A 13,731-nucleotide genomic window follows, 5' to 3' on the forward strand; every position below is an offset into this window, starting at 1 on the left:
CTGCCCCCTAGCCCCAGACCCACCTATGAAGCTGATCTGCGCTTCCTGAGAGCTGCATCCTTGCAACTGCCTCAGCTCCTGGCCCATCAGTGTCTTCACAGCGGCCACATTCATCTGACATTGCAGCTGCTTCGGCAAGTAAGCCAGTAGGTCTTGCCTAGGACACAGCCTGGTCAGTCAGAGCTGGGCATACAGCAGATGCTAAGTAGATGAACCAGTGGCTACCGTGGGTGAGACCGGGGATCCAGACACATGAATGAGGCGTGGGCTCTGCCCTTGAGGAGCATGGGGGGTGGGCAGGTGTGCCCAGGCCCCATTTGGTTAGGGCCACAAAGGGTACAAGTGGCCTTGACCTTGGAGGAGGGGGTCGGGGTGGTGGGGTGACAGGAGGCGTGAGGGCTGCGTCCACACTCACTCTGAGGCGGCCTCCTCCTGGTTCCTGCTGAGGTGCTGCAAGGCAGCCAGCCTGGCGAGTCGGGCATCTTCCTGGGCGCTGACCAACAGCTTCCCCTGCAGGTAGTCCCACAGCACCTGAGGGGGAGCAGCGAGGGGGCAGCTGTGCCCAAAGCCCCACCTGGTGGGTGGCTCCTGGGCCTCAAGCCCTCCCCCCACCCAGGGAGGGACTCTCCCTCAAGCTGCAGCCGAGGCTCCAAGCACCAGCGGCACGGCAGCGCGGGGCCCAGTGGGGCTGACCTGGCCGTAGTGGGTGCTCACGTAGGTGGGATTATCAAAGTGCAGCGGGGTCTCCCAGCCGAGCCGCCGGCTGTGCAGGCTCACGTCCGGACCCACCACCTCGCTGTTGAGGTACTCCCGGGGCCACAGGGGCCGCACCAGCTGGCCTGCGCGGGGAGCCCGGGTCCACAGCCTGCCCTGCCGCCCGGGGCCAGCCCCGCCCACAGCCCTGCCAGCCCCAGCGTGGGAGCTGCCTCCCCCGTGGCCAGAAGAGCGGACTTGGCAGGCAAGGCCACATCCCTGAATCCAGCTGGGCCACGCCTCCTCCCCAGGCCAGGTGGCCTACCTTCCCCTTTGATGAGGAAGAGGGCAAATTCCTGCACTTCATGGGGGTCCGTGATGCCCATCTGCCCACACATCTCCTCCAGCACTTCTGCTGCCACCTGGACATGCGGACAGGGCTGTGACGGGGGTGCTGGGGAGGGAAGGAGGCTGCGGGGGGAGGGGTGTCCCCAGAACTGATGCCCACGGCTTCCCTGGGTCTCCCCAGCCCCTTCTCTGTGTCCCTGTGCTCACCGTGAAAGTGTGGGTTTTGGTCTTGTACTCCACACCCCCGGGCAGGTGAATTAGGAGCAGGTGGGCTGCTTGTCCTTTCTGCCAAAGCAGGTACGGGGTCAGTACCCCAGTGGGCAGAGGCCCCAGCTCCCCCCACCCAGAGGGAGTCCCAGAACACCCAGCCGCCTGCACCGCCCGTACCAGGAAAGCCTGCATTTCGCCTGGGGAGGGCAGCTGCCGGCGCCCCCCGTACTTGACTGTGCGCTGGAGGTGCTCCTGGCAGCTCTGGGCCAACTCTGCAGAGAGGAGCCAGGCTGGGGTCATGAGCATCTCCAAACCCCTCCCCAAGCAGCCGAGACCCCAGCCTGGAAGCCCCTCCCACCAGCACCTTGGCTCAGGGCCGAATGCTGCAGAAACTTGGTCACGTAGGGCATCAGCGAGGTTGACGGGGGAAAGTAGCCTGTGAGGAGGCTGAGGAAAGTCCACCCTCGAGCGCAGAGTCTCCTGCAGGGCAGAGCCTGGGCTTTGGGCCGGCCGGGCAGCAGCACTTTGGGCTGCCCCCGAGAGGCCCGCCACCGATCCCCGCCCGTCCCCCACACTCACGGCCGGGGGTGTCCTGTGATCTGCTTGATGACCTGGCAGTAAATCTCATCCCTGAGGTTCTCCTCCTGGCACAGCTGTGGGGACAGGAAGGGCGGGTAGTGGGTCGGGGGCTGCAGTGTGGTGCAGTGCAGTGGAGTGAGGGATAGCGTGGGATCTGAAGTCAGCGAAGTCCTGCCAGTGGCCGTGGGCTGGGGGCCAAGTCAGGGTGACAGCCCACCGTCACCTCTCGGTCTTGGTCTCACTCGGCTTAATAGCATCTGCACAACTGGCCACTCAGCTAAGTCACCATCTTTACCTGCTTCCAGGCCGTGCTCGGCCCTGTCCTCTTTCTCTGGTCCCTCTGTCTTAGTCATCTCTGCTGACCCCCTCATCTCCTTGACCTCTAAGGGCTGCGGTGCCCTTGGGCCTCTGTCTGCTGATGACTCCCGGTGCCTGCCTCCAGCCCAGACTTCTCCCACGAAGCCCAGACCCTCCACCTGGAAGACTGGGACTTCAGACTTCACGCGTCCCAAACAGATTCCTCCACCAGGCCGGCCCCGTCCTCACTCAGGCTTCCTTGTGGCGACCAGCATTGCTCTGGCCTAGGCCTCCGTGTCCCCCTCGGCCCCTCGCTCTCACACCCCACGTGCACTTCATAGCAAACCCTGCTGCTGCCTCTGGGCCTGGGCCAACCATGTCTCACCTGGGATCGTGGCAGGAACCCTCTCCTTGCCCTTAAACTCCCAGAATCGCAAACAACCGCCAGAGCGACCCCACGAAATGTAAGCCACGTCTTCTTCAAAACCCTCCAGTGTTTTCCCAGACCTCGAAAAATCCAAGTCCTGACAGTGGACCACAAGGCCTACCGTGACGCGGACCCACTGTTCCTCCTGGTCCACGCCTTCCACTCTCCCCCTTGTTCACTGGGCTCCAGCCACACTGGCCCTGCTGGGGCCGAGGCTCGCCCCCGCCTCTGCCTGCATGCGTGCCCCCAGGCCCTGCCCCCATGCATACGTGCCTCACTCCCTGGCCTCCTTCAGGTCTCTGCTCCAGGGTCACCTTGTCACCAAGCCTTCTGCACTGTAGCAGCCCCTCCCCTGCTTTATCACTCTCCACGGCACTCTTTGCCCTGGACACGTTGCATCAGGGTTTACTGAGTGTCTCCTCTAACCAGGCTGTAAGCTCTGCAGGGACTTGGCCTGCTTGGTTCACTGCCCTGCCCCCAGCACGTAGGTGCTTGATAACTAATTTTGGATGCTTTGAATGTATAGTGACCAGGGGACAGGGGGTCCCATGGAGGCCCAGGCAGGAGGACAGGAAGGGGCCCTCAGGGCTCACTGACTCCCCACAGCTTCCAGCTCACTTTCCTACCTTCAGCAGCCCGTAGAGGAGATCCAGGTCGTTCTTGCCCCGGGGCTTGGACTGGTCCCCCATAAACTGCATCAGAGCTGCGGGCAGGATGAAAAGCACGGTGAGCTGGGCTGGGCGCCTGGCCCTGGCTCATGCTGTCGCTATGCAGGGCCATCTCATGCCTTGCTCTCAGAATGCGTGTGAGCCAGGCAGAGCAGCAGTCTCAGCTGCACCGATGAAGAGACAGGGTTCAAAGAGATTCTGTGGCCACCCAGGGCTACACCAAGCGCATAGCAAGCCGGACCCACCGCTGCCTTCCAGCCCAGACTCCACACAACCCACAGCCCCTTGGGCATGAGCAGAAGTGGGTGAGGGCCATGTGGTATAGGAGCCACCAGTGAGCTTCCCCGAGTCGGCGAACTCAAGGACAGAAGGCGACCAGGTGCCTGGGTCCCAGGCACTGCAGACATGGCGACCCAGGACACCGTGGCTACTTACCCTGGAAGCTTTCCACAGCCCGCCTGTTCACGTCCTCGTCACTGACGCTGATGAGTGATGCCTGGATGGGAGCCTGCGGCCAAAGAGGCTGGCTGTGGGTCTGGGGCCATGGGGGCCAGGGGGCAGGTCTGCTGTCCCGGCTCCTCCCCACCGTCCCCCTTACCTTGCTATACTGCACCAGGCTGGCCATGGCCTTCCTCTCGGCATCTTCACCTGTCTGGCCCAGCCTGAGAGGGCGGAGGGGAGGACAGCCCTGCTTGCTTAGCCCTCCCACCCCCATCCCAGGCTGGGTAGGGAGGGTGCTAAGAGCCCTGGCCCAGTGGCTCTGAGCAGGGAGTGTCGCACTTCAGGGACACTGAGGATGGGCAGGCATGGGGCGGGCCCAGGGCACTCACAGGGTCTGGGGCTTCCGGAAGTAGCGCAGGGCAAATTCCTGCATGGTGTAGTCGGAGTCCGTGGGCAGGGTGATGCAGGCCACAGACGGGGACAGGCTGGTGGCCAAGTTGTCACTGTGTGCCTGGCTCCAGGGGTGGGTGGGGAACTTAAGGGCACAGGAGACCTAGTGCCACCCGAGTGTCCCCTGGCCTGTCCAGCAGCCCTGGCCAAGCCCCCACCCCAGCCCAACCCAAGAGAAGCAGGCAGAGCAGCTGCAGTGAGCACACCACCAGAAGCCAGGAAAGTCAAGAGCTGTTTATTGAGCATCTTCCAGGTGGCGCTGAATTAGCTACCATGAGGGCCACACAAGAGGCAGACAGCCCAGCCCCTGCCCGTAGGGAACTCACAGCCCTGCTGGGGAGACAGGACAAGAAATTGGGAGCGGGCAGAGAGGCGGCATCAGACCAAGCGCTGCCCACCAGGCGTGGGGTGGCCCTCCGCTGCTCTGGGGCAGTCGAGCCCTTTCTTTCCTCGACTCCTAGTTGGGCCTCGCCTCGGCGTCCCCCGTCTTCCTCACCTCCGACGCCTTATCCCACACTCTGTGCTGCAGCTGAGTCTTGTGCCGGCCATTCCTCTGCTCCTTCGAGAAGGAAAAGTCCGGAGCAGCAGCCGGCTGCACTATGTCAGCAGGAAAGAGTCCGGAACGGCCCCCGGTGGAGCCAAACTGCCAGCCTGGGGGAAACACCCAAGGATGGTGTCTCACCCCCCGGCTCCTCTGCCCCTGGAGGCTCCACCTCATCTGCCCGCCGGGTGCCAGCCGCCCTGCTTGCCCCGGGGATACCTGGCTCCAGAGTGGCCACTGGCAACAGCTTGATGAGGTCCCCCTGTTGGAAGCTGAGGAGGCTGTGGTCGTCAGTGAGGTAGCTTCGCAGGGCAATGACGTAGCCGGAGTCCTGCAGGTGGGTGGGTGAGCTGCCAGCCTACTTAGGACTCCGTCCTGCCTGTCCCACCTGCTCCCCCGTTGGCATCACTCTCCACCAAGCGCCCCCAAGTTCCAGCCCCACCCCAGGCAGCTTGAAGGAGCTTGGCTGACGGCCCCGAGTCCAGGCAAACCAGACGGGGTACGACGCAGCGGTGCTGGAGGCCCCCCGCCCGGCGTCCTGCTGGCCCACACTTGCCTTCTTGAGCTCGCTCAGGAGCAGCTCGACCATGGCCTTGATGGTTCCCGCCCGGACCGTGTGCAGCACCAGCCGTTCATTCTTCAGTGACAGCTCCAGGGTGGCGCCAGCCAGGCATTCTACTCCCAGCACCTCAGCAAAGCTGTGCAGAGGGTGGGGCGTGAGCTGGGGGCCGTCTCGCCGGCCCACGCCACACCCCAGCCCAGGCTCACCTGTACGAGCGGAGAGTCTTCAGCTGCTCGGGGTGGAAGCTGGGGCCTTGGGTCACCTTGAGCAGTCTCAGCCCCCGGTGGGACACAGCCAGCAGCTGCACATCACTGCCGCCCTCGCCCTGCCCAGAAGGTGGCTGGCTCATGGACAGGCTCCGGGCTCCCCGCCACCGTCCAAGACACCCTGTGGCTGCTCAGGCCAGTGCTGTTCTTCGTCAGTTCCACTGGGGCCCAGCCCACCCCCAGCTCTCATCCTGCTGCGGAAGGCCAAGCTGGCCTCCAGCCTTGGGCACTGCCATCCCCAGCCTCACTGACCGAGACGGGGAAGATGCGGGAGAAGTAATTGGCCCAGTTGTCCCTGGCGGCCACCACGATGCGCTTCTTGACACTGTCCTCAGCTGTGTTCAGGGAGTCCAGGCCCACCTCCAGGTCTCCTGTTGGGCAGAAATGGCCCCAGGCCGTCCTCAGGCTCCCTCACAGCGGGGACCCCAGAGTCTACTCCCTCCCTCTGGGCAGGCCCAACCCCCAGCACTCCGGCTCCCTGACTCCAGGGTTCCTGGACCCTACGCAGCAGGTCTTTCATCCTGTGCCTCTCGTCCTGGGAGATCCGGATGCAGGACTCCGCAAAGGTGTCCCTCAGGATCTGGGGGCAAAGCCAGGCGGTCACCACCAGGTCCTGAGGCCACAACCCACCCCAGAAGCAGCCACGCGTGGAGGAAAAGCTGGAGAGCCCCATAGGCACGTGGGTGGAGCAGGGAGGGATGCCTGGCCTTCCAAGCCCCGGGCCACGTCCACCCAGAGCTCCCATCTGCCTCCCCCAAGCTGCTGGCACTAGTCGGGCTGCTGCTCCTCCATCAGCTGAGATAAGCTTCCCTGAAGGAACAGGACTTGGGGGGGGGGGTGGGGGCAGCTACTGTAGAACTGGGGAGAACAGACACAAGCATCTGGGAGCATCTAGAGGTGGCAAAGGGACAAGCACCAGCGAGCACCTAATGTGTGCCAGGCCTGTGTTGGGTGCTGTATACGCTTTATTTTTAATCCTCGTCATAAATCAAAAATGGCCCTTATACTGAGGGATGTTGGGAGGATTAAATAAACGAAGGCAGGGCTTGAAACACACCAGCGTCCCGCAACTGGGGCTGCTCTCCTGCCTGGGGTGGGGGCGGTCTGTACAGGTGCCAGGTAGGCTGGGCTCTCACCTGCTCACAGAGGAGCCTGAGGCAGTAGGGGTGGCTGAAGTTCTCCCGGGGGTAGAACACCTGGACGAGGGCAGGGGCGAGTGAGAGTGGGGCCGGACGGTGCCCCCCCAGCCCCCCTCCCGCCCTACCTCTGCCTCTCGGGCCGGAGGAGGTGGGGCTGGGGAAGCAGCCCCCAGTGTCTGTGTGTGGAGAGGAGATGCTGGGGCCCCAGGCTGGCAGTCCTACAGCCAGTGCCCTGTCCCCCACCCAGAGAGGCCAGGCTGCGGCCCGCCCTCACGCCCACCTCCTTGCGCAGGAACAACCTCCAGGGGGCACTGGCGTAGGAGAAGCACACGCTGCCGGAGGGCACAAGCAGCTGGGTGGAGATCCCCAGGTCCCCCATGGGCTCCACAAGGCCTGGCGGATGGAGGGGCCGAAGGGCATCAGGCGAGGAGCTGCCCAAGCAGGAATGATGCGGGCACGGGGAGAGAAGACCCTCGGCCCACTAGGGCCCCACGTGGCCCAGCTCAGTCCACCTCCGCTGCCTCCCTCCCCCCGCTCCGTCCCATCTCCGGCCTCCATCTCCAGCCTCCCATGTTCCCTGCCGTCCCTGATGTGTGTGGGCCCTCCCTGACCACGTCAGCGGGGTCACTAAACTCCTGACGAGGCCCACGCCCCGTGACGTCCCTCCATGCCAGACAGGCCCCAGGGGTGCCTGGGCCCTGCCCCCCACAGGAACGCGGAAGCTGGGGCTCCTCACCCACAGCTCCAAAGTCCGGAAGCGCGAGCAGCTGACCTCGGCCGTGAGCGCTGAGAGGCCCTTGGGAATCCTGCCCCCGCCCCCCACAAAGCCCACCACCCGGGGATGTGGGGTTTCTCACCGTGCGGCTTAGCTGGAGGGGTCGCTGGGTCGCAGGGTGGAGGCAGTGGGGGTGCTGGCGGAGGCGGGGGTCTCTGGGCAGTGGGTGGGTTCTGGCCAAACAGCTCTTGAAGGGGCCCCTGCTTCTCCTTGATGGAGTTGGAGGGCCATGGCTGGCCCTTGGGTCGAGGGGCCACAGCTGGTGGGGGGCCCTTCCTTGGGCTGGGGGACAGCGTCTGGGGAGGCAGAGGATACACCCAGGCTGTGACTAGTGGCCGGGTTTACCCCGGGGAGCCTCAGGAGGGCTCTGGAGCGGAGCAGCACGCTCTGGACAGGACGGGGCCTCACCGAGGGCAGCGAGGAGGCACCGCTGATCCCCAGCTTAGCCAGAGCCTCATCCTTAGGGCTGTTTTTCTTCAGGAAGATCTGGGGCTTCCTGAGAGAAGGAAGAGGTCAGGAGTCCACACGGTGACTCTGGGAAGCGGGCAGCCCCTGCCATCCTCCCCCTCCCCACCACCGCCGGGGTGCACCTGGGCGGCTCCACGGGCACGGGCATGGGGCCTGGGCGGCTCTGGTATATGCGGATGATGTTGCGGATCTCCCTGCTGGGCTCTGCCTTCTGGGGCTCAGGGTCCGAGCTACGCACCACGGCTCTGCCCTCGGCCGGCTGGCGACCACCGCTAGGCCCCACCTCTGTGGCTGGCTCAGCCTCAGCCTCCTGTGCAGCTTTGGCCCCATCTCGTGTCAGTGGCTTCTTCACTACCGGGGGAGGAGGAGGTGACGGCACTGACCAGAAAGAGAGGAAAGATGTGAGACCCTGTGCAGAACCACAAAGCCTGCCCCCACCCCCTCTCCCCACCACCTGCTCTCGGTTTCTCTTCTTCCGGCTCCTCCTCCTGCTCCTCCCCCTGGGGGATCTTCACCTTGGCCGGAGGCCTCATCGTCTTCACCTTGATCTGCTGCTGCCCTGTAAATGTCCCAGATGGCCCTCACTATTACTCTCCACCTAGCCCACCCGTCTGGGCTCCTGGACAGGCCACACTGACCTAGAGGAATAGAGTGCACCCCACCGTCCCCCGGCCAGGCTGGGGCGGTGGCTGAGTTTCTGTGTGGGATTGCCACCCCAAGGGCCCTCACCCAACTTCTGGAAATAGTCCCGTTTCTGCTGGAAGCTCTTGGGCCGCCGGGGCCTGTCTTCAGCCTCCTGTGAGGTCCCCTGTGGCAGGAAGGGAAAGAGAAGGAGCGGCCCTGCCAGACAAGTTGCCACTCACAGAGCAAACCCACTTGGATCCGTGGGGCTGGGGCCTGGCAGCATCTTTTCTGCATCTTCCCGCGCCGCCCACCCCAGGTCTCCCACTTCTGTGGCCTTGGAGCCTGCTGCCCCACCCCGGCCCTGCCACCTGCCTGGCCTCAGCTCTTCACCCTCAGGCAGGCACCTACCAATGCCAGGTCATGCTCTGGCTCCTTCTGGGGGGTGGGTGTCTTCTTGGGCTTGGGGGTGATGGCTGGGGGTGGAGTCACGGAGGCAGCTCCAGGGGCCTGGGCCTGGGCATGATGCTCCAGGGGCTGGCTCTGGCGCTGCTTTGCCTGTTGCTCCAGGGACAAGGTCATGGCCTGGGTGGTCATCTGCTGGGCCTGATGGGGGAAGGGTGGTGTGCCAGGTAAGAGCTGGCCTAGCCTCGCCACACAGATCTGTACCCACTAGGCAATCCACGGGCCCTGCCCATCCTCACCAGGATCAGCGCCTGCTGGTTGATGAAGTTCTGCTGCTGGACTGCCAGCTGCCTCGCGTCCACACTGGGAAGGAGGGCCTGTGGCTGTGGCTGCGGCTGCGGCTGCGGTGGCACCACCATGGCTGGGGGTATGGCAAGCAGTCAGGGTGGATGAGCGCCATGGCTGAGCTCCCAGCCCTCTGCCCACTGTGCCCTCTAGGCCCCAGGCAACACCCTCCCCTCCTCCAGTCCCTCCCTGAGAAGGGACCCAGTGGCTATAGTCCAGCCTTACCTGGCATGGCGGGGACCGCCCCCATTGCTGGCATCATGGGCATGGGTGCAGGCATCATGGCTGGCTGGTATCCGGGCATCTGCATCATCCCTGAGTACACTGAGGGAACAGGGCCCCCACCCCGGTCAGTCCCTACCTGGGCCCACAGACAGCCTCCCTTTAGCCCCAGGCAAAGAGAAGAGTACGGGCCACCAGGGTGCTGGCCAGAGCTCTGATTGCAGCTGCGTGGGGATCCCAGGCCATGCTTGCCTGTGTTGCTGGGCAGAGAGGCTCTGGATGGGTGCTCAGCCCCGCACTCACCCACGGGATAGCTGCCTTGCTGCATGGGCCCCATGGCGCCCCCTCCCTTCATGCGGTCACTCAGAGCCCTGCCTTGCTGCAGATCCTGAAGGGACAAAAGTCACAGGTCCCAAGGTCAGAGCTAGAGCCCTAGGAGGGATGGGAGGGGCAGCAGAGGCCCCGGGGGCACAGGGGCAGCAGTGGGGTGGGGTCTGCGTGCAGGACACTCACGCTGAGGCACGGGGAGAAGAGGTGGTCCAGGAAGCCATCTAGACTCCCTGAGGTCCGGGACTCACCTGTGGAGGGTTGCTGTCACCTGCCTGGGGCGTGGGGCTTCTGGCACCCCCGTTCCCAGCACTCTGCCAACCTCAGTGTGCCCACTCCCAGCCTTACCTGTGTGACCCCTGCTGGGCAGAGGTAGGGCTGGGCCTGGAGGGGGACCTGGGGGCAGTGAGGGGGCCTGGATGCCAGGGGCCGGGGGGATGTCCTTGGCTCTGCAGGAGATAGTGGGCCCAGATGAGGAGGTGCCCTGGCCGGGAGGTTCCCAGGTTGAGGCAAGGTGCAGAAGCTGCTGTAGGGGTCATCCCCCTGCGGTGGGCGAAGGCTTGGGGACAGGCGGGCTGGGCCTGTGGCAGCACCTGTGAACCCCCGCGGTTGACAGGGTGGCTGAGGGGGTCACCTACGACAGGATAGGGATGGGAGCAGGTCAGGGGTGCTGTGGGTGGCACCTACAAGCCACGGGGGGCGATTGGGTAGCTGTGGGGACCAGCCGGGTCCCCCAGATCCTCGGTCCAGCCGATCAGGTCCAACACGAAGTCGCAGCCAGCCAAGTCCTGCCAGGAGTCCTTAGAGTGCAGTGACACAGACCAGCCACGCGGGGGCAGATCCAGGCCTCTGGGTGAGACAAGGGCATGTAGCAGATGGTGGTCGGCCAGGCGGACGACCATCCGGAAGGGACAAGGACCTGAGGGTGGGCTGGGGGGAGGGGGTGGTGGAAGGGGACAGGAACCTGGCTGAGGACCCAGTGCGACTCACAGCCCTCTACTTCTACATTGGCCCTGATGCATTTATTCATTCAATTTGATGAGAATCTGGACCAGATCTAGCAGGTATACTCTCTACTTGCTCTCCGTCTTGAATCTACCATCTGGACCCTGCCCACCTACCCCGACCCCTCGCCCCCATCCCGCCACCCGGGGAGCAGGCTTTGGCCTTGGGCCTGCAGGAGCAGCCGCAGGAGGTGCTTGGCGGGAGAGCGGGCTGGGAGCATGAGGAAAACCAGGAGGCAGAGGGGACAATGGCCAGTGTGGGCGGCACTCGCCCATCCCAGGCCCTGCACACCTGCTCTGCAGGATCCACCCAGCGAGTTGCTCCCCTGTGGTCCAGGACTCCACCTCGGCCGAGTAGCTCTCCTCTGCAGGGACGAGGGGTAGGGACAAGAGTGAGGGACAGCAGGGTCCACCCGGACAGGAAGGGAACACTGTCCCATGGCAGTTCCGAAAGCAGGAGAGCAGGGAGGTCAGGGTCACATCGGGAGGGCTGAGGCGGGAAGGGGGTCGAGGGAGGGCGAGAGTGCCGGGCAGGCTCCACTGTGGGCCTGGGGAGGCCCGAGAGGAGGCAGGCGTCACCGGTGAAGGTGAAGACATCCAGCGCCATGCGGCCCCGCCTCCATCCGGCCGTCCACTCGAGCTGGGTGGGTGGGTGGGCCCGCTCGGACCCAGGGGCCTGCTGCGTCTGCTCCAGGGCTCCCAGCAGCTTGTGCTGGCACAGTGCTGCCATGCCCCCGGGGGCCTGGTCGGACACAAATCTGCGGGCACAGCACAGGGCTGCCGTGGGTACAGGGTGGCCCGCTGAGCACACCCACGGGGCCCCCACCTGCCGGGCCCCTTACTTGAGCAGCGGCTTCTGCAGCGTGGACACTGGGGGGAAGGCGCTGAGCAGAACAGCCAGGAGGGCCCAGCCGCGCTGGCTCTGCTGCTCGTCTGGGTTGTGCCAGAGCTGGGCTGCGAGCTGGCTGAAGAGCTCGTTGCGCAGCCCCGGCCGGCGCTGCCCCTGCCTCACCAGATACTGGCCCATGGTCTGCTCCTGCCAGGGCTCCAGGGACCCGTCCCCCAGGAACCGCAGCATCTGCAGACACAGAGCAAGGGGAGGCAGGACGTGAGGGGCTCCCGGTGCCCGGCCAGCACCCCTTGCACGGGCCCACCCTGCCCCTCCCCAGTGTGTCACTCACCACCTTGTTGATATCCAGGGCATGCTGAGGGTTCTCATTGTCCAGCCGGGTCAGGGGTTTGGTCAGCAACTGCCCAGGTCTGGGCAGGGATGGCTCCTGCAAGGAAGGAGGGCAACACGGCGCCTGAGCAGGGGCTGGTGTGTGCTGACCTGCCAGACACAGCCCCGGGGGAGCCCCAAGGGAGCACGCGCCCTGCGAGAGGAAGAGGGGCTGGTGAGGAAAACCATCTTAAAAATACATCTCTGGGGGCTTCCCTGATGGTGCAGCGGTTAAGAATCCGCCTGCCAGTGTAGGAGACACGGGTTCGAGCCCTAGTCCGGGAAGATCCCACATGCTGCGGAGCAGCTAAGCCCGTGGGCCACAACTGCTGAGCCTGCGCTCTCTAGAGCCCGCGAGCCACAACTACTGAAGCCTGCATGCCTGGAGCCCGTGCCCCGCAACAAGAGAAGCCACCGCAATGAGAAGCCTGCGCACCGCAACGAAGAGTAGCCCCCACTCGCCGCAAATAGAGAAAGCCGCGTGCAGCAACAAAGACCCAACGCAGCCATAAATAAATAAATAAATAAATAAATAATTTTATTAAAAGAAAAATACATCTTGGGACTTCCCTGGTGGTCCAGCGGTTAAGAGTCCACGCTCCCAATGCAGGGGGCCCAGGTTTGATCCCTGGTCAGGGAACTAGATCCTGCATACCACAACTAAAAAAGGTCCTGCATGCCGCAACTAAAGATCCTGCACAGGCAACGAAGATCCCGTGTGCCGCAGCTAAGACCCAGCACAGCCAAATAAATAAATAAATAAATTTTTAAAAAACCTCTCAATCACTCTTTCTGATTAGAAAACTAAAGCTCATGCATGCAGAAAACTCAGAAAACACGGAAAAGGATGAAGAATAAAAACCACCATTAACATTCCACTGCCAGATATAACCACAGTTAACATTTTCGCCTCCTTCTTTCTAGTCTTACTTTCTACTTGTAGGTACACACATCATCTCCCCACCCTCCTTGTTAACAAAATTGGGATCATACTCTACGTGCAGTTTTGAATCCTGCTTTTGTTGCCAACACTGTAGCCTGGACACTTTGCCTTGTCATTCAACATTCTTTAACGACATGGCTTTAATGGCAGGGCAGTGCCGCAGGTGTAACAAAGGTGTGGCACTGCAGATAAGTAACCAGGAACACGTTTAGGTTCAACGGATTTTCCGAGCAACGCAGTTGCATCCACAGCCCCGCAACAGGAGAGGGAGGAGGGGACTGGAGACAGAAGAACAGACACAGCTTCTGCCTGACGGGGGCTAACGCCTGGGGAGATATGAGCATCAGCCGTGTAGAGCTAAGGCCTGGGGGCCCACCTGAAAGCCGATGGAGATGAAGCTGGAGAAGGGGAATTGGTCGATGTCGGGTGGGAGGGTCAGGCTGGGCCGTGCGGGAACTTCCGGGGGCATGGCCTCCGTGATGCTCTCGGCCAGGGTGTGCTGACGGCCTGGGATGACATAGGCGGCAGCTCAGAAACGCCCAGGTAAGGCGCCTGGCTCTGGCGCCGCCTCCACCTCTCAGCATCAGCCCCCAGCTCCAGTGCAGAGGGAGCCGGGCAGTGAGCTGGGGGGACCCAGAGCATCAGAGGGAGGGACCACAGGGACAGAGCCTCCGCCCAGGAGGGGGCCATGGCAAGAGCAATGCCCATCAGGACTCACCTTCCGCTGTCTTCAGCATGACAGCCAGCTCAGCCGGGATCTCCAAGCACCCCAGCTCCTAGC

The 13,731-nt window shown here is 63.6% G+C and overlaps 1 protein-coding gene across 1 annotated transcript in view; it reads right to left on the minus strand.

Moving 5' to 3' along the window:
• Window positions 1-13,731, minus strand: part of MYO15B (myosin XVB) — a gene marked incomplete at both ends in the record, with an annotated part of 30,900 nt that overhangs the window by 793 nt on the left and 16,376 nt on the right. The window contains 38 exon segments of the mRNA XM_079725514.1: window positions 24-157; window positions 416-531; window positions 694-839; window positions 1,019-1,115; window positions 1,249-1,326; window positions 1,429-1,523; window positions 1,616-1,731; window positions 1,831-1,904; window positions 3,181-3,257; window positions 3,658-3,730; window positions 3,821-3,884; window positions 4,053-4,198; window positions 4,610-4,764; window positions 4,874-4,985; window positions 5,211-5,352; window positions 5,423-5,541; window positions 5,735-5,853; window positions 5,987-6,062; window positions 6,619-6,678; window positions 6,902-7,014; window positions 7,479-7,692; window positions 7,805-7,892; window positions 7,987-8,242; window positions 8,316-8,423; window positions 8,594-8,672; window positions 8,897-9,091; window positions 9,190-9,311; window positions 9,461-9,559; window positions 9,761-9,845; window positions 9,971-10,035; window positions 10,133-10,233; window positions 10,472-10,633; window positions 11,081-11,153; window positions 11,368-11,546; window positions 11,631-11,866; window positions 11,970-12,065; window positions 13,327-13,457; window positions 13,669-13,726. Of these exon segments, the coding sequence (XP_079581640.1) occupies window positions 24-157; window positions 416-531; window positions 694-839; window positions 1,019-1,115; window positions 1,249-1,326; window positions 1,429-1,523; window positions 1,616-1,731; window positions 1,831-1,904; window positions 3,181-3,257; window positions 3,658-3,730; window positions 3,821-3,884; window positions 4,053-4,198; window positions 4,610-4,764; window positions 4,874-4,985; window positions 5,211-5,352; window positions 5,423-5,541; window positions 5,735-5,853; window positions 5,987-6,062; window positions 6,619-6,678; window positions 6,902-7,014; window positions 7,479-7,692; window positions 7,805-7,892; window positions 7,987-8,242; window positions 8,316-8,423; window positions 8,594-8,672; window positions 8,897-9,091; window positions 9,190-9,311; window positions 9,461-9,559; window positions 9,761-9,845; window positions 9,971-10,035; window positions 10,133-10,233; window positions 10,472-10,633; window positions 11,081-11,153; window positions 11,368-11,546; window positions 11,631-11,866; window positions 11,970-12,065; window positions 13,327-13,457; window positions 13,669-13,726 (4,459 nt within the window).

Source organism: Hyperoodon ampullatus (genome assembly GCF_949752795.1).
Source record: "Hyperoodon ampullatus genome assembly, chromosome: 19".
Taxonomy (NCBI): domain Eukaryota; kingdom Metazoa; phylum Chordata; class Mammalia; order Artiodactyla; family Ziphiidae; genus Hyperoodon; species Hyperoodon ampullatus.